At 46.0% G+C, this 17,336-nt stretch overlaps 2 protein-coding genes across 5 annotated transcripts in view; one reads left to right on the top strand and one right to left on the bottom strand.

The window, feature by feature from the left end:
* Positions 1-1,344: 1,344 nt before the first annotated feature.
* On the bottom strand, positions 1,345-5,653 carry TOMM34 (translocase of outer mitochondrial membrane 34). The gene is made up of 7 exons (XM_068419691.1): positions 5,468-5,653; positions 5,291-5,390; positions 4,897-5,049; positions 4,080-4,237; positions 3,660-3,804; positions 2,886-3,012; positions 1,345-2,365 (listed from the first exon to the last, which is right to left on the bottom strand). Exons 1-7 carry the CDS (start codon positions 5,586-5,588, stop codon positions 2,267-2,269), a joined length of 903 nt encoding a protein of 300 aa, XP_068275792.1. The 5' UTR covers positions 5,589-5,653; the 3' UTR covers positions 1,345-2,266.
* An 81-nt stretch (positions 5,654-5,734) lies between these two features.
* Positions 5,735-17,336, top strand: part of STK4 (serine/threonine kinase 4) — a 47,946-nt gene continuing 36,344 nt past the window's right edge. For 2 of the 4 annotated variants that reach the window (XM_068419710.1, XM_068419713.1), the window contains exons 1-10: positions 5,735-5,837; positions 8,537-8,617; positions 9,477-9,605; positions 11,540-11,654; positions 12,207-12,371; positions 12,778-12,945; positions 13,499-13,636; positions 14,289-14,417; positions 14,849-14,902; positions 16,707-16,893. In XM_068419710.1, coding sequence (XP_068275811.1) covers positions 5,806-5,837; positions 8,537-8,617; positions 9,477-9,605; positions 11,540-11,654; positions 12,207-12,371; positions 12,778-12,945; positions 13,499-13,636; positions 14,289-14,417; positions 14,849-14,902; positions 16,707-16,893 — 1,198 coding nt within the window. In that variant the 5' untranslated portion in view covers positions 5,735-5,805. Of the gene's footprint in view, positions 5,838-8,536; positions 8,646-9,476; positions 9,606-9,715; positions 9,797-11,539; positions 11,655-12,206; positions 12,372-12,777; positions 12,946-13,498; positions 13,637-14,288; positions 14,418-14,848; positions 14,903-16,706; positions 16,894-17,336 lie in introns of those variants that run through there. The other 2 variants (XM_068419714.1, XM_068419712.1) reach the window with 2 other exon arrangements.

Here is a 17,336-nt window from a genome sequence, read left to right as displayed (position 1 = left end):
AACACAGGGACATCAGAATAGCCTAAAAAAAAGCACAGGAACAAGGACTAGCATCTTTCAAATTTTTATCAGGAAAGGTGACGTTGGAGCCTGGGTCCCCACATATGCTGGAGGATACTGGAAAGTTTTCAGAGTAGCTCCCTGGCTGAACTCCTCGGGCAAGTCTGAGGCTGTAGGGAATTGAGGCAGGAGCAGCAATGCAAATGTGAATCTGGAGTCTCTAGTTGGGAAGCGTTGCTGTGGCTTTTGAAAGGGGTGGATGAAGGTGTGCCTCTGACAAGGACTCTCCAGCTGCCCGTGTGGACAGCGCTACCTTTGCATGCCTGGGAAGCATCCTGCACGGATAGCAGCACCGTTGCTGGAACAGAAGGGGAAATAGATAGAAGCAGAAGTGACCCTGGGCTTGAAGTAGTATCTTGTTGCTGTGCTTGATCTTTGCCTGCCTGGTGGTATTGCCGGGGAAAGTCTTGGAGATAAGGTGCAAAAAATGCATTGCTGTTGCTGAGAGGGGAAAAGATATGGTGAATGCAGCTGTTTAGAGGTGTTGTAATGAATTGTAGTTGAACAGGGCACTGTTCAGGGCACTGTATCTGCCACTCCAGATAACAGCAGAGCTCTTAAAAGGACAGCTCTTTGCTAAGAGAAGCTGATCTTCCTCCTGTATTCTGTGACCTTGGTCTACTTATCTGTGTACTGCTGGCCTGTGCTTCCCCACCCTGAAATCCATCACACTTACTTGCTAAGAGCTCTGGCAAGTGCTGGTTGCAGGATCAATGGAGCTGTGGCACTTAGAAGTGGGAGTGGAGAGAATGGAGCCATTGGTGCCCCTCAGGGAGGAGTTGTCTCAAGTCCTGGCCCATTACAGCTGATGGAGTAGAGCCCTGGGACCTACAAAAAGCTACTTAATGTCAGGCTAAGGTAAGAAGTCTTTGTCTTTAATGGCATTAGAGGGATTGTCTGCTTTCTAAATTCAGTTCAGTGGGGTACCTGCCTGAAACAGAGTGCTGGGAGAAGTAAGGTGGGAAACAAAAGATATCTGAACCCTGACTTATGGGCTAGCTTCTATCTCCTGGTCTGTACTGTAGGTTGGCTCAGGTCTAGTGCTGTCCAGCATCTTGACTTACTAGTTACAGCACTGTGCCCACGCACAGTGCACAAGGCTGAGCAATGGTTAGAGACCCTGTTGTATTGTCACTATCTGAGAGATGGTTTCCAAAGCAAGGCATTGTACAGCAGCACTTGAAGTTCTCTGACAAAAAGTGGGGGACAGTATGAAGTCAAGTGGTTAAAAAAGTGTTCCAGTTCCCCTATACCATCCATCATGGAAAAAACACAGCTCTAAAGTGAAAATAAACATGGCTTTAATGAGAACTGGTTTCAAAGGTTCACAGAATAACCCCAAATGTCTCTTTACCTACCATTTTAAGTCAGTGCCATCCATGCCAGATAAGGAGAAGATCCAAAAGAGCATGCATTGAAGTAGTAAGCCAGACCTCAGCTGGGATGTCACTGCGTATCACCCTCCCTGTAACATCCTGCAGCAATTGCTCCAAAAGGCACAAAGGAGCTAAAGTGTTTTTTAAAAAACAACACAAAAAACAATTGTAAAATTCCCAAGCACCCAGAATCTCAAAGAAGTAGTGCGCAGTGTAACAGGGCAGGCTTAACTTGCTGCTGTTTTCTTAGATGTGCAGAATAATTAAAAATAAGACAGCTGCTACTACAAACATCTGCCCAGCCACACTAAGCAGCGGTAACTCAGCTGAAGGCCAGCAGGCATCAAGGGGGAGAGAGAACAAGCTCAGCCCTGTGCAGGTAACTCTGCCTCCATCACAAGAATGGTAGGTGGTGCTAGGGCAACTACAGCAACCTTATTTAAGTAATAACAGCACAAACGCAGCAAAACTGTCACCTGAATAAGGACAAAAAAAAACCCCCTCTGTTTGTAGCTCTTCAGAAAGACAAGAGCCACTTCACATGCATCTTAGCCAACATGGAAAGGGTCCCTGAGGCCAATAGTTACAGGCAAGTTCACTTCAACCGGGGCATTAAAACTTTGAATGATCTTAGAGCCAGATAAGAGTTTGATACAGATTGTGTGTCTTAACATTCATTGTGCTGGCACAGAATCTGTTATATCTTAGCAGCAGTGGAAGATAAATTTCAATGCCAATCCTGCATTAAGATTGGTCCCTGTAACATCATCAGAAGGGAAAAAGCTTTCTTCTGCAGTGGAAAACAAAGCTTTCCTTGTTGCTTGGTTACCCTAGGCTCTGTTCAGTTCTTGCAGTAATCTCAGTGCAGCTGTGTTCTTTGGTTCAGTTTTCAACAAGCTCTTGATATCAGCAATACTTGATCTGTAATCCTAGAAGGAGAATATTTTTGAAGTGTTAGTACACTAAAAATGCAGTCTAAGGCTCTTGCTGCAGAATTACTACCCCACAACATAACTAAGCCCCTGGCTCCCTCTGTATAATTGCTTAAACACTGGCATCAACATAGCTGTTCTAAAACACACTTAAAACTAGAGCTGAGAAGACAATTTCAGCACTCAAGTGGGTTCTGAGTCCAACACCAATGCAGTAAGTCTTCTAGTACTGCCTAGAGAATCTCTCACCAGACACAAAAAGATAAAAGCTCAATGCAACATGTAGCTGCTCCCAGCACCTCCAGAAAGGGGACCTGGTGCTGAGAAACTCACGAGATCCAACTGGCAAATAGCAATGTGAAAGAACATTCCCCCAGTCCACACAGGTCTCAGCTATTTGATGGCAGATGTCATCTAGCACAAAAACGAGTTCTGAACTGCATCTCTTGCTCTGATCATGCATGAACAAGCCTCTAGTCCTAGCCTAAAACTGTTCAAAAACTCCTGACTTGCTTACCTTCAGTCCTTTAAGTGCTTGAGCACGCCTGTAGAGTGCCTTAACGTTCTTAGGATCTAACCTCAGAGCTTCCGTGCAGTCCTGTACTGCTTCCTTGTATTGCTTCAGAGTCAGGTAACAGAGAGCTCTGCAATACACGTACCTGGTTAGAGACCTTTGGCTAAAAGCAGCATCTACTGCTGCAACATCCATAGCAGATCCCAGCCAACCCCAATGCGGCACAAAGCTACTTCCAAAACCAGTCTATATCCTCGTACGTTATGTCATCTTAAGCTCAAGTTTGTTTAGTTAAAAGGAGGAAAAAAAAGGAAACAGTTTTTCAGCCTGAAAAAAAAAAAAGATTTTAAGAGCAACCTGCTCTAAAGCTAAGAACCTGCACTTCAAGGATGCGGGTTCCTATCTGTACCAGTCCAGAATACGCTCTCCCTTGCTGCAGTTGCCTTTTAGAATTACTTTGAGGCTTTCAGTATAGCAGTCTGCAATTTGTGGTTTGTGGGGCAGCAGATACTACTCAAGATACCACAGTCCTGGCAGACAAGCATTAAAGGGAGAAATCCTTTAGCAGCCCTAAGCTGAGTGTCTCCAACGGTTATTGCACTACCTGATCAAAGAACGTTATACAAACTACAGGGAAGTCTGCACTTGGGTGAACATCTGTGGGTGTTTTTCTTTTATTCATTTGTTTGGGGGCAAACATTAGACAGCTCTGTCAGAAGGACCATGGGGGCTTTTATAAAGGGCCAAGAAGTCCTTGGGCAAAGAGCTGAGCAGTACCTGTTGGTGTAAGTCGCGCATTCCTGGTTGAGCTTTAAACTCTCACTGTACTTCTCAATTGCTTTTTTATGGTTTCCTTTCTTTACAAGTTCATTTCCTTCTTCCTTCAGAGTTCGAGCTCGCTCTGTGCCAGCAGCAGTCTGGTCTGGAAACAGCGTGAAAGAATACAGAACGCTGTAAAACTGACAAGATCAGCCCGGCCTCTCAGAAACCAAATACCCCCATACCAGAGACGAGACACAGAGACATCAAAGGATCCAGAATAAACCAAAGAGGCTGTGGCAGAACCAGGCCCAGGTTTCTCCAGGCCTCGACCCCAGCTGCAGACACACCAAGCAGGCGTGGCGGCTGTCTTGTTCATAGCCCTTCTGAGCTACGGGGCTCGGCACCCGGCCCAAGGGCTCAGCACCCGGCTCTCACCTGGTTCTCCCTGTGGTGCAGTTGCAGGAGTGTTTGCCCCGGGGACTCCGGCAGAAGGAGTGCTCCACCTCGTCTGGGCAGAAATGGGGACTGTGGGGATTGGCGGGAGCTGCTGGCGCCAGTTCACGCCATCCTTCTCCAGCAAGGCTTTAGTCATCCTGGAGGAGACAGCTGGCAGTCACCCCGTCGGCTGGCTGGATGGGCCGCGCAGTACCCAGTCGGGTCACTTTTTAACCTGGCTCCTGTACTGAGGACAGCATCTCTCCACTAACCCCTTTACATGCATCTCAACTAAGTTCCTTCTACAGAAAGGACATTAATGAAAGGAACTTCTTCATGTCAGCAGCGCTAAAAATATCACAGGACAAGGGCTGAGGCTGCCAGTGCTCAGGCGAGCAAGAGATGTGCATGTCACTCCTCGGTCAGGTAAGCGATGAAGTGAAGCAGAGAGCTCCAGGCAGAGAAAAGGACTACAGCAGCCTGTAACCCCAGTCAGCAGAGGGAGGCTCAAAGGACAGGGCACTGGAACGTGTAGTTTATTATTTCCTTTAAACCAGGCACTGAGCAAAGCAGAAACGGTCCCAGGGAATTCATTCCCAGCCCTCAACCAGCATCTTGAAGGAAGCTAAGGGCACTAGCAGACAAAGGGAGCATGGCGAGGCATCAGAGGCCTCAGTTGCTTTGTCGGTGTGCTTGGGACCCAGCTTGCGCCTGACACGGTTGCAGACACAACCTGAGGCTCGCCCAAGCAGCTGACCAAGCTGCTGTACGCCCCAGCCTTTCGGCATTACCGGCCGAGAGCACCGGGCAGCGTTACCTGTTGACGCCGTCGTGTGCCGCCTGTATGGAGCAGTCCACCTGCAGCACCGTCTTGTAGTCCACGTAGGCCAGCTGGTACCTCTCCAGGGCCTCGTAGGCCGCGGCCCGCCTGAGGAGGGGTTTGATCCCAAAAGGGACCAGGTCGAGGGCGCTGCGACAGAGGGGAGAGAGCCGCCCGGGGCGGCGTGAGCCCGGGGGCCTCGGGCAGGGCTGCGGAGCCCCGTCGCGGCCTGTCCTCGGAGGCACGGTGTGGCCAGCCCAGGCTAGCGTTGCTCCGGGGCTGTCACGGTCCCTGCCTCGCCTCCCACCCCTCCCTAACGGTGGGGGAGCAAGTGAGCCAGCCCCGCCGGGTGCCCCCCGGCCCCGCCGCCCCCGGCCCCGCCGCCGCTCACCTACTGCAGTCGGCGACGCAGAGGCGGCAGGCGCCCTCCTTGAGGTGGCAGGCGGCGCGGTTGGCGAGCAGCACGCTCCGCTCCTCGGCGGCGGCCTCCCCTGCGCCGGGACACAAGCGGGACAGCGGCTCAGCCCGGGCTCCTCCCGCCCCCCGCCCGGCCCGGGACGCGCCGTACCTGCGGCCTCCAGCAGCGCCAGCGCGCGGGTGTAGAGAGCGGCGGCCGGCCCGTACTGCCCGCGGCGGAACTCCTCGTTGCCGGCCCGGCGCAGGGAGCTGGCGCTGGGGGACGCTGCCATCGCCCCGCCGCTGCCGCCGCCGCGCCGGGCCGGGACCGGGGAAGACCACTCCCCTCACCGCCGGGGCGGCGGGGCGGGGCCTGGCCAGACCACGCACCTCGGCCGGGGCGGGGCGGGCGCTCCTTTCCGGCGGCGGGCGGAAGCGGCGGCGCGGCGCGGCGGGCGGCCATGGGGGAGTGAGGGGGGACTGACGGACCGACCGCCGCCCCGGAGCGCCATGGAGACGGTGCAGCTGCGGAACCCGCGCCGGTAAGCAGGGGCGTGTATCCCCGCGGGGACCGGGGGTGCCGCGGTCTGGCCCGCGTGGGTGCCGCAGCCTTCTGTCAGCGGCACGTCCCGGGTCTGAGGGGTGTGGGCGCGGGGCTTGACGCCGGCCGGAGCGGGGCAGCCGGCCGCGCTGAGCTCCGGGCCCTTCGCCTCTCCGGCGCCGTGCTGGTGGACCTCGCCCCGAGCTGTCAGGCAGCGGCGGGAGGAGTGCCGGGGCCGTTGGCGTTAGTCGCTTTGCACCGGGACGCACCGGGCAGCGCCGGGCTCAGGTGGTGGGAAAATGGCTTAAGCTGAAATACTGGAGGTGCGGAGAAGGCTGCGGAAGCTCCCGCCGGTTAACGTGGCTGTACCGAGGGTGCGCTGAGCCGTGCCGGTGTAACGGCAGAGCCCTCAAGAGCTTACTCTCCCCTCTCGTCTCACTCCGGGCGAGTTTTGTGCAGGTTCTTTAGCCCCCGCGGCCGCGCCCAGCCCTCGCCCCCCGCGCGGACGCTGCCGCCTTCCCGCTGGGTTCAGGCCCGGCGGCGCGGAGCGAGCCCGGCTCGGCGAGGGGCTCCGGGGCGAGCCCCAGAGGAAGCCGCGAGCCTCCTGTCTCTGCAGGCCAGGCTGCCCCGGAGCGTCTGGAGATCAGCGGCTGAGTAAGTGTCGGTCTGTCAAAATGCTATCGGTGCTCTGCGGCCGGGGCCCGGGGAGCGCTTTGGGCAGCGAGCAAAGGAGGCTGCCGGCTCTGGTCTTCGGTGACAGAGTCTTTTTTTTGTTAAACGCAACAGCACTGTATCTTCTATTAAAAACAAAAAAAGTCTGTTTTTATTCTATACTTGCTTATGCCAGTGTTTAACTGGAAGGTGATTCAGATGAGATCTGAAAAACAACTTCAGTGAGATCGGGTTTGTGTTGCTGTTCTGTCCGTGCTGTATAAACACACAGCAAAAAGGCCGAGCGTGTGTGACAGCAGCGAGCGCTGGACGAGCCGGGCAGTGCAAAGGGATCGCGCTCCTGGACTGTAGCAGAAGTGAGGTAGTTTGATGCAAGCACAGTAGTTGTCCGGTTATTGTGTTTGGGTATATGAAAAGCCTTTTTTTTTTCTTTTTTTAAACAGAATTTAGGCCTCATCTTAACTTCAGCAGGAAGGATCTGCCTCTTGCATCGCCACTTTTTGGGCTCCTTGGAGATGGTGGCTTGTGTGGTCACTGATACATGTATTTTTTTGTTTTTTTCCCTTTTCTCCTCTTCCCACACCTTCCTCCCTCCCCATTTTCACAAGGACAAATAACATTCTGTTGGTTAACGCTTATCTTTGCAGGGAAGCTAGTGACTACTTTCAGTATTTCACCACTTCCTGAGTCTGCTTCTTTATAATGTTTCCTTTGCATGAGGAAGCCATTGTATGTACCCCATGTGTGACCTGCTCCTCCTATATGGCTTTTGTGCACGAACATAATAGCCAGGGATCAATGAGTGGTTTCTCACTCTGTTTCTGAAGAAACTGGGGGAAAAAATTACATATTTAGTATCCAAATGAGGATGCCTGTGGCTGGAGTTGTGATCTTTAACAGCAACAGTAAGAGCTTTCAGTAGGAATTTGCAGTTGCAGGCGACCACGCACGTTCCATTTTAAACACTGCTCACTGTGAGACCAGTAAGTTCTGAAAACTCCGAGGCTAATAAGTTTCTGTGTTTCGAAAACTTGTATGAGCTGGTTTGGGGAGTTTGGAGTTCTTTTTCTTTGTGTGTTTTTTTGTGGGTTTATTTTTGTTGTTGTGTCCGATTTTGTTTTAGTTTGTGAGAAAATGAAAGAGCACTTGTTTGTGGGCTGTGGGATACTGTTTGTTCGACAGTTCGACTTTGTTTTCAGGACTTTTCTTTTTGCGTAGCCCTTAGCTGTTTCAGGAAATTTCTTGGTAAACTTCTCTCCAGTGTGGTAGAGGTGGACGGAAACAAATGCAGTTGATCTTGTTGCATTGTGTACAGAAACTCCCTGGAAGCTGCACTGGGGGCGAGGGGGGTGAAGTGAAGGATCACAGTACATAGCATGGTTTTTTTTCCCTAGGAAGTATTTCAGCTGACTCTTACTAGCAATGCATTTAAGAGGAGTGGACCAAGTAGTGTTAAGATCCTAAAAGAGTCAGCACTTTCTTTCTTTTTTCCCCCCCCCCGACAGAATTTTCTTGGTGTATGTCCAGGCCCACAAAGTCAAGATCTGAACTTCTGATGTTAAAAATGCACAAGTGAGATCAGTATTGCCTCCTTGCTCCCAACAAATGTATTCCACATATACTCTAAGGCATCAGGAAAGATGATGTTCCCTTTTGTGTGGCCTTAGCTACATATCCTTCCATTCGATATTTTGAACTTTAGCAGGTATGTTCAATAGCTGCAAGACTCTGCAGTGCTGTGTTGGGATTTGACCGCCAGCATATAGATCCTGAGGTGCATTTCCACCAAGAGGAACTGTAGATTTGTGTGCCTGATCAAATTCCATTCTCTGTGATTCCCAGTCCTATTTTGCTGCTGGATGCTAATAATTGGCCTTCTGGTCAAGTGAAATAAACTTACTTCATAATCAACTTACTTCGTGCTAAGCCTGGCATATGTTTAAGTGGTACTATTTATTCTTCTGTTTCAACAAAGCCCAAACTGCTGTAAAATTAAATGTAATAATTTCTCTATTCTTACGTATACAGGCAGCTGAAGAAGTTAGATGAAGACAGTTTAACCAAACAACCCGAAGAAGTGTTTGATGTATTGGAGAAGCTTGGAGAAGGGTATGTCTTCTGTTCCCACGTGCCCACTGTACGTTTCTCTAAGAACAAATCTATGTAACGGATACATTCAGTGGTCTGTTTTTTCACTTTTGTCACGATCCTCTTACTGCGCAGGTGTGCACTAGCGTAGTGACTGTGTGTGGTTAGTATCAGAGTAAAGAATTTGTTTCCCAAGATTAAGCTATCTTAATCCAAACAGTAGCTTACGGCTCAGCAGTAGGGAGTTAAAACGTTATTGAGAAATGCCCATCGGGAGTTGATAGGGCTCTGTGGGAACTCGAGGGGTTCTGTAGGTCATCCCTGGTACCTCTTGCGGAAGATCTGTGTGGTGGAAACGAACTTCTGTTGCATTGTGCCACTTGGTAAGGCAGAGCAGCATGGGAACGCTTGGCGAGTGACATGTTTGCCTTCTTAAGCAGTTCATTTGAAACAACTGGGTTGTAAATCTGCCTGGCTGCTGCAAGTAAAGAAGCTGGAAATAAGACAGATAAGATCTGACAAGAACAAGCAACCCTCTCTGACCAGAGCTGTAGTTCTTGCTGATGCTCAGCTGGTACCGTGTGCTGGGAAAAGAGGGAATTGTATTTGTTGGATTTGTGTAAAAGGCCCTTCCAAAGCTATGGGCAGTGTAAGGATGGTTGGCTCCTTTCTGACCGTCTCAGTGTGCTGTGACTTATTTGTATTACTGCAGTGTTTAGAAACTAGTGGACTGATTATTTACATTAAAATACAAAATATTTTTAGCAGGAGGATAGTTAATTTTTTACCTGATGTCTGCGCTTGCAAGAAGCAAAACCATAAGATTTCCATTTTTAAGATGTTATTATATTCAGTGTTTGTTTAATATTTTGTTTCATAGTTCCTATGGCAGTGTGTTCAAAGCCATTCATAAAGAAACGGGTCAAATTGTTGCAATTAAACAAGTTCCTGTGGAGTCTGACCTGCAAGAGATTATAAAGGAAATATCCATAATGCAGCAATGTGACAGGTAAATGTACACTGCAAAACCCATTATCGGTATGCAAAGAAAAGTATTGTCTATGATTTGGTATTTAATCAAATAAAAGCCATGATGTTGCCTTAAATGTTTTTTAAAAGGCTGGACTTGTACCATCAAGTTACCTCCCATCAACTGAGTCATGTTAACTGACCATTTGGGTAGTGTTAATCCAAGCAAAGGTAAGACAACAAAAATTCAGCTTGCACCAAGAGAGCCTTAGGCTGAGTTGAATAACCTTGCACTTGCTGCCAGCAAAGAGCCGAGCGTGTGAGCAGTTACTGCGGTTCTCCCTGTGCGCCATCACTTCTTGAACAGTGGTAACTTGATTGTGTGCTACAACAGCAGCTCTCATGCCCAAAGGGTAATGAATTCCAAACGAGTTCTGGTACAGACACAGAAAACTGTTAGAAGAGGGTTTTTTGTTTGTTTTTAAGGGGCACGTGGATGAGAGCCACTAATGCATGACTGCTCTTGCATGTGCATAATCTACATGCCGTCATCTGCTTGGGTGGCAGAATTGTCCTTCCTGGCCATTTTCTGCGTCTGCAGGTTCTAGTGTGGAACAAGCTGTCTGCTGATCTGAGCATCCCCAAAATAACTTGCTGGCAGCTCTGCGGGCTGGTGGTTGGCTCTCTGGGTTGTCTTTGCATGTTTCTTGTGGGAAAAGATGTTGTACTAACCTAGCTAATGAAGAGCTCATGGGTGCAGAAGACCTCCTCTCAAAGTGTGTCCTAGGCTGGAAGTTTAAAATATATTAATTTCTTCTAGTATTATGAATTTAGCCTTAAGAAACACTGCTTTGATGGACTTCAGGCATGGAAAACCATTTAAAATAAACTACATTAGCAATATAAGACTATGGTCCCATTACTTACTCTATTGCACTTCACTTTTGCTATCATTAAGTGAAGGTGACTGGTGGCAGACAACAAAATGTAACTTCAAAAGAATTTGTTCCTGAAAAATTATTGTGTAACTTGGAAGGCGTTACTAGGTGTTTCTTTCTTAAGAGAAATTGAATGTTAACATTGTAAGGCCTAAAATGAGACCTTACAGTTACGAACAGCAGAGGGAGTGAATCACTGGAGTATCACGCTTTCTGTGCAAGCATTAAGGGACACTGCGGTGTGACTGACTTTGTTTTGCTAATTTTACAGTTTCTCATTAGAAAATACTCAGCAGAGAATAGATCAAGTGCACTTTTGTTCCTTAGCTCTGTTCCCACAAAATCAGGAACAGTCTTTCTGTTAGTTTTCTCCTTTACCTTTCCCAGAGGACAGCTGGTTACCCTGATCAGTATACGTTACTAGGTGGTTTGCTTTTGGGCAGCCAGATAGCTGACTGTGAGAGACAGTCTTCGGTTGTATTGGATTCCTAAAATACATCCTGGACTAAATTGTAGAAACAAGTAGGTGCATGTGGCAGTGGGGGAACATTCCCCTTAATGAACTCCTAGCTATTTTCTAGCAAACTTGGGACCTTATTTAATGTTTCCATTTGGTTGCAAATGCTCTGCGGCAGCTTTACCAGGGACTGCCGTGGTCTGTTTCTCGTTCCCGTGTCCACCTTCTTGCTTGCCACAGCACTGACCATGTTGTAGTCCTGTTCAGGGAGCTAAACCAGATTGAGGGCTAATTGCTCCTTATTTCTGTAGGGTTTATTTTCAGATGGTTTAGCTCCCTGAACTGAGTTACTGGCAGGTCAGATGAGCCCCGATGTGGGGAAAAGGCTTGGCAGGACTGCAGTAAGTCCTGTGCAAGTTCAGACTGTTTTGGGATACTTTTGATCAGGGTTTCAGTGGCACTTCAGCTCTGAATTTCTAAAACGTACTTAGGGACTCTGCAGTGTATTGTTCTTACTCAGTTATGCTGGTTACTGGTATTTGACCCTTTGTTTTCTTCTCCTTTTTTCACATTTCATAGTCCTCATGTGGTGAAATATTACGGCAGCTATTTTAAGAACACAGACCTGTGGATAGTCATGGAATACTGCGGCGCTGGATCTGTGTCCGATATTATTCGATTACGAAACAAAACTGTACGTCCTTTCTCCTTGGAATGTGTGAATGGGAGATATGGGTGTCCAGCAGCTCAGGGAAGCGGAGTAGTTTGTGCACTGGCGTTTGGGCATAATTCTCATGGTTCAATGCCTGACAACCATTGGCCATAACTTGAGGTGCAGGTCCTTTGTTCCTCTGAAAATGAGAAAGCTGATTACGTTGATTGAGTTTTGGTTATCTGGATAATGTAATCGGTGGAGCAGATTTTGGTTTGTTGGCTTTCCTGAAAACCCAGACCGATTCTGAATAACAGACTCTACTTTGCCTTACTTTGGTTATTGCAGGGTAAGAATTAGTAGTTGAGAAAGGGTTATGATATGTGAAGTGTGGTATGTGTGTATATGTATGCTGGTTGTGATCTAATTCTACTACATAATGCTGTAAGTTGCTAACCAATTTCCCATTAGTATGGCAACCTTTAGTGAAGGCAATTAAATGGCAATTAGTGAATCTCAGGAAAGCCAGACTGAAGCACAATAGTGTTACCTCTCAGCAACTGATAGGTTGGCAGTAACTCTTCTTTTCTTTAGCTCACAGAGGAGGAAGTTGCTACAATAGTGCGATCAACACTGAAAGGCCTAGAGTACCTGCATTTTATGAGGAAAATACACAGGGACATCAAAGCTGGAAATATATTGCTAAATACAGAGGGGCATGCTAAGCTTGCAGATTTTGGAGTGGCGGGGCAGCTTACAGTAAGTAAAACCAAGATGGTTTCGTACATTTCGGATTATCTTTTTAACCTGCATGTGAGTATAACGTGCTTGTGGAGACTTTGAGAAATTGTTCTAAACTGTGTTTTAGCACTTTACATCAACATAATGAGATGCTAAACCAGCAACAGATTGGAGCAGAGCTTCCTCTGTGGAAGCCGTTACACCTGAGTAATGGTTTGCAATAGCATTTGCTATTTTCTTCGGGATATTTGTAACTTCTGTACGCACATTTCAGTTCCTCTTTGCAGCCCTCCATGTCCCAGTCTTGCTGAGTCTAATAATGTGTGTGCATGCAAGTGGAAGATAACTAGGGTGATAATTCATTAATGAATGTTTGTGGCTAATACAATTGCCATTGTCTGGATCTTTATCCTGCTCTTCTCAGGACACCATGGCAAAGCGGAACACAGTTATAGGGACCCCATTTTGGATGGCTCCAGAAGTGATTCAAGAAATTGGGTATAACTGTGTTGCAGACATCTGGTCTCTGGGGATCACTGCAATAGAAATGGCCGAAGGCAAGCCACCATACGCAGATATTCATCCTATGAGGGTAAGGACTGAGGCCTTTTAAAATGTATTGCTGTATGGAAAGGATTTGCTGTTATAGCTGACTGAATAACATCAATGTGCCATCTTGCTTTCAATTTAGAGTAAATGATTTGTTTTCTGTCAGTTCTTTGTACTGTTGATTAAATGAAAAACAGGTCTTTGAGAAGGAGAAAATCATGATCCTCTTCTGTTAAGACATAGCTGCAACTCCTTGTGTTGGGTGTGAAGAAACCTATTTTCAGCTGTATTGTCCAAAGTAATTTTTTTTAAATGCAATCACAGATTTTTAAGGCTTAAAAATGGCAGATTCACACCACTTGGGGCACAAAATGGCTCAGACAGCAGTGTAAGCACCTAATGAGAAAAGTCTGATTTCTTGCTACTTGATCCCTCTGAGAAAATTTGTGTATAATATCGGCAGAAACTCCTCAGAAGCAGTAAACCTGAAACGTCTATTATTCTTCAGTACAAGTGTATGTTTGTGTGTATTTATGTTGTACTGTTGGAAAGCTTTAAGCTTTGGTTGGAAATCTGGAATATTCTTCTGTTTTCAGGCAATTTTCATGATTCCTACCAATCCGCCTCCAACATTCCGGAAACCAGAGCTCTGGTCAGACAACTTCACGGACTTTGTAAAACAGTGTCTTGTCAAGAGCCCAGAGCAGCGTGCCACTGCAACACAGCTTCTGCAGGTCTGCCTTTTCTTACAAGAACATAAGCTCTAGAGAAAGCTTGCTAGGGGAGGCAGTGCTGCATGTCTGTTGAGATGTTGGTTTCATTTCTTGCTGCTCCTGCTCACTACAGATTTTGCTTTTTAATATCTGATTTTAAAAATCTTACACTCGGCTTCAACTTTTCAGCTCTTCTATAAGAACCAGTCTAATGTCAGCTTCCTACCTTTGTCTTTTCTGGGTTGTTTGGGGTTTTTTTGTTCGGCTTTTGGAGGTTTTTTTTACTTCCAAATTCTCACAAACACTGCCAAGAAACTGCCTCTTAAAACACTAAAAAGGGGAGGCTAAATGAAAGTGATTGCTCAGAATGATCTGGGTGGGGTGATGATCTACGTAATTGGTTCTCAACAGCTAAGCTGCTAAGGAAAGAAATAATTAGAGCTGAGGGAGGGGAATGAGCCCAAGGTCTCACAGCAGTAGTGCCTTTGGAGCATGATCTTGTTTGGAGGGTGGGAGGTCTCCCTCCTGTGCCAAACAGAAGTACTGGATTTTTATTTTAGTAATGTGTTGAGTTAAACCTTAATTTTGATTGGAAGTAGGCCATAGTAACAGTGTTTTATTGTTATATCTTGGTTTGGATGCAGTGCTTATTTGTTTTTAAAATATTTCTCAGCATCCATTTGTTAAAAGTGCCAAAGGAGTGTCAATTCTACGAGACTTGATTAATGAAGCAATGGATATCAAGCTGAAACGTCAAGAGGCACAACAGCGTGAGCTAGATCAAGATGATGAAGAAAATTCAGTGAGTATTTAATAGCAACAGTGCACAAAGTTCAGACTCTTGCTCCTTTCATAAGGCTTAGCTGCTTTGGTTTTGGTTTTGCAGTATTTTGTCCAATTGCCCTTGGATTTGACTTAGTTCTCGACTTTTCTACTTTATGAATGTTTAACCTGATGCTTGGTCCCTGCTCTGTCGTTATATTTGAGTGGGATAGCCAGCACGTATGGCTTACTGTTTAGCTTAGAGTGTAGCTAGAGACCTGTGATTGTATAGGTCTACAAAGTAGTGTATGCAAAAGTCTTGATACATTTTCCCAGTTAGATTATATTATTTATGCAGTAATGAGAATTTTTCATTGTAGATTCAGGTCTTACAACTTCTCTCCTAGTATAAAATAATAATATCATCTGTGATGCACTACGTTATGTTGTTTTACTATTGTTGTGCTTTAGAACCCCCCTTATAGAAACTTTCTACTACACAAGAGCAACCGACAGAAACCTGAGGTGAGGGCATGGCAAGTGTTCAGGGGATTGCTGTGAATTTAAGTTTGGGCTCCTTGTTTCAGTGGTTACAGCATGTGACTATGGAAAGCATGTTGAAAGCTGTTTTTTGCGCTTCTGCCTGCTTCAACCTGAATAAATGAAATGGGCAACAAGAGGCATTGTACGCCAGTGCTTCTCAGAGGTTAGATTTGCATAGCATGGTCCACAGTATCTATGCTGAAGACATTGTTAATCTAGTTTTCCAGTTTAAGACCATCTATTTATTCAGTGTGGAAGTAACTTTATTGGTCATGTTGCCATGATGTTGACTCTAAGATTGTTGTCCCTACCCTCTCTCCTTCATTTCTGACTGATCTGCAGTCACATTGGTGAGAGATGGCGTCTACGTAGTTGAGTTGAGTGGTCTCTGTCGGTGTGTGTGTTTTCCTGAAGCTTCTTTACTGCGTGTCTGCTAGCGGAATAGTGTTCCCAGCACTTTGCAAGTGCTGTGGAAATTTCTGCTGTAGTCCTTTGTTAAATGATGTGTAGCTAACAAATTTATTACTTCCTCTCACCCACTCATCTCCACGTAAAATTACTTCTCCTCCATTAACATCTTGCGTAGTTTTCTCCTCCTCTTGCTATTGGTTTTGAGGTTGGGAAGTAAACTCTATAGATACCTTTGACAGAACAGATAAAATGCGTGGAACATCCGAACGTGGAGGGGATGTACTTCTTTCTTCCAATGACATCGAAATGGAGTATTACAGCCTGATGTGTGAGACCTATGTTTTTCCTCTTAACACTAATACAGATCAGTAAGCCCATGGTCACACATAAAGAACTGTGAACTTCATCCTTATAACAAAACATAAGCACCTCATCCAAGGCGAGATGCTTAGAAAACCTACTGTAAATCTAGGAAGTGACTTCTTGTAGTTGGATAGCTGCTCTACATTTTCAAGAAACTAAAGAGACTGGAAATTTTGACCTTGTTCTTCATGAAATCCTGGTCACAACATGTACTTAGTGAAGCACACACCACCTAATGAAACTACTACCTCTGGCTAATGTAACTATCCGCCAGGAAGTTGTCCTACCAGAATTTGTTTCAGGAGCTTGTGTTTTCCTACAGTCAGTCTCTTGAGCCTTGACAGCAATAATTCAAACTTCTAAAATATTAGTACTTGTTAACAAATGGAAATATAAGAAATAATTTTCATCTGAAAAAAATGACCAGAATTTGGTAATTTCGTTCCTTTTTAAGATTTGCAAATTCAGTTCATTTTTCTTCAGTGGTTCTGAAGTTTATAGCAAGTAAAGCTACCTAAATGGTAAAGGCAGGCTCCTAAAAATAGGGTGATAGTATTTCTTCAGTGTGCCACATGCACTCCAGACTTAGACCTGTTGCTGTCTGGTAACTAATGACTCCTTTGTGAACTGTACCACTTGAGACAGGGGCTTTACGTCAACTGTTAAAACTGGCAACATGAATAGAAACACTAAAGACTGAATGAGTATTGTAATCTACTCTTACAGACAGGGCACCAGGGCAGAAATGAGATACAACTTGCATTGAGAAGCTTCTGCTGATTATTTATCTGTTGTCTCATTTATCATGCTGGCAGAAAAATATGAAGACTTTTCATTACCTGTTTGGAGATGACAGGGAGAGAACTAAGTGCTTAAAACAAATTGTCACTTCTATGTGTATTTTTAAAAAAATCTCTGAATTAGTAAGACTTGCTGGTGTCCTTGAATACAGATGTTCTTCATGGCACTTCACCACCATCAGTAAAAATGTATTTATGGCATCCTTGTACAGGAAGAAGATGAAACTGATTCAGGTACCATGGTAAGGGCGAGCGGAGATGAAACTGGTACCATAAGAGCTGTCAACACGATGAGTGATGGAGCCAACACAATGATAGAACATGATGGCACTTTGGAATCTCAGTTGGGTACAATGGTCATAAACACAGAAGAGGAAGAGGAGGAGGGCACCATGAAAAGTAAGAAAATATCTTCTAGAATATTACTCAGGACCTAATGTGGGCTATGATATGTATTCCCAACCTGCTTTAATATTTTTGGTAGCTTATTGTGATGTCTTTTTGTTGTCAGGAGCTAAAACTCTTAGGTCAATGCCCTTTGGCAGTAGAGAAGACAGACCCTTTTTAGGTCCAAGTTTCAAGCCATTCTTTTTGGTCTTGCACTTGGTATAGCTGATGAGTTGTGCACAATTTCCACGAGCTTCTGTGCTGATAGAATAAGGTCTGATTCTGGCTAGTACAGTTTTTTTTGTTGGTTCTTTTTTGTCTGTTTTGTCTTTTTCACAGAATGTAGAGGAGGGAAACTCCAGCAAAGTGTTAATCAAAAAAATTGTGTTGCTTTAGAAGGTGATCTGGCTGTAACCTGGAATTCTGTTTCAGAACTGATGCATCAAATGAAGGGC

The sequence above is a fragment of the Nyctibius grandis genome, chromosome 28 (genome assembly GCF_013368605.1).
Source record: "Nyctibius grandis isolate bNycGra1 chromosome 28, bNycGra1.pri, whole genome shotgun sequence".
Classification (NCBI taxonomy): Eukaryota; Metazoa; Chordata; class Aves; order Nyctibiiformes; family Nyctibiidae; genus Nyctibius; species Nyctibius grandis.
Note: the sequence above shows the minus strand (reverse complement) of the source record. Positions and strands in the feature narration are given on the sequence as shown.

Excerpts from the sequence above, each read along its gene's own strand:
- TOMM34 (XM_068419691.1), bottom strand. The coding sequence starts at position 5,588 with ATGGCAGCGTCCCCCAGCGCCAGCTCCCTGCGCCGGGCCGGCAACGAG. Across the intron at positions 4,238-4,896 it reads GCACACGACGGCGTCAACAG|GATGACTAAAGCCTTGCTGG; the intron begins GTAACGCTGCCC and ends TGTCTCCTCCAG. Across the intron at positions 3,013-3,659 it reads TGCGCGACTTACACCAACAG|AGCTCTCTGTTACCTGACTC; the intron begins GTACTGCTCAGC and ends CGTGTATTGCAG.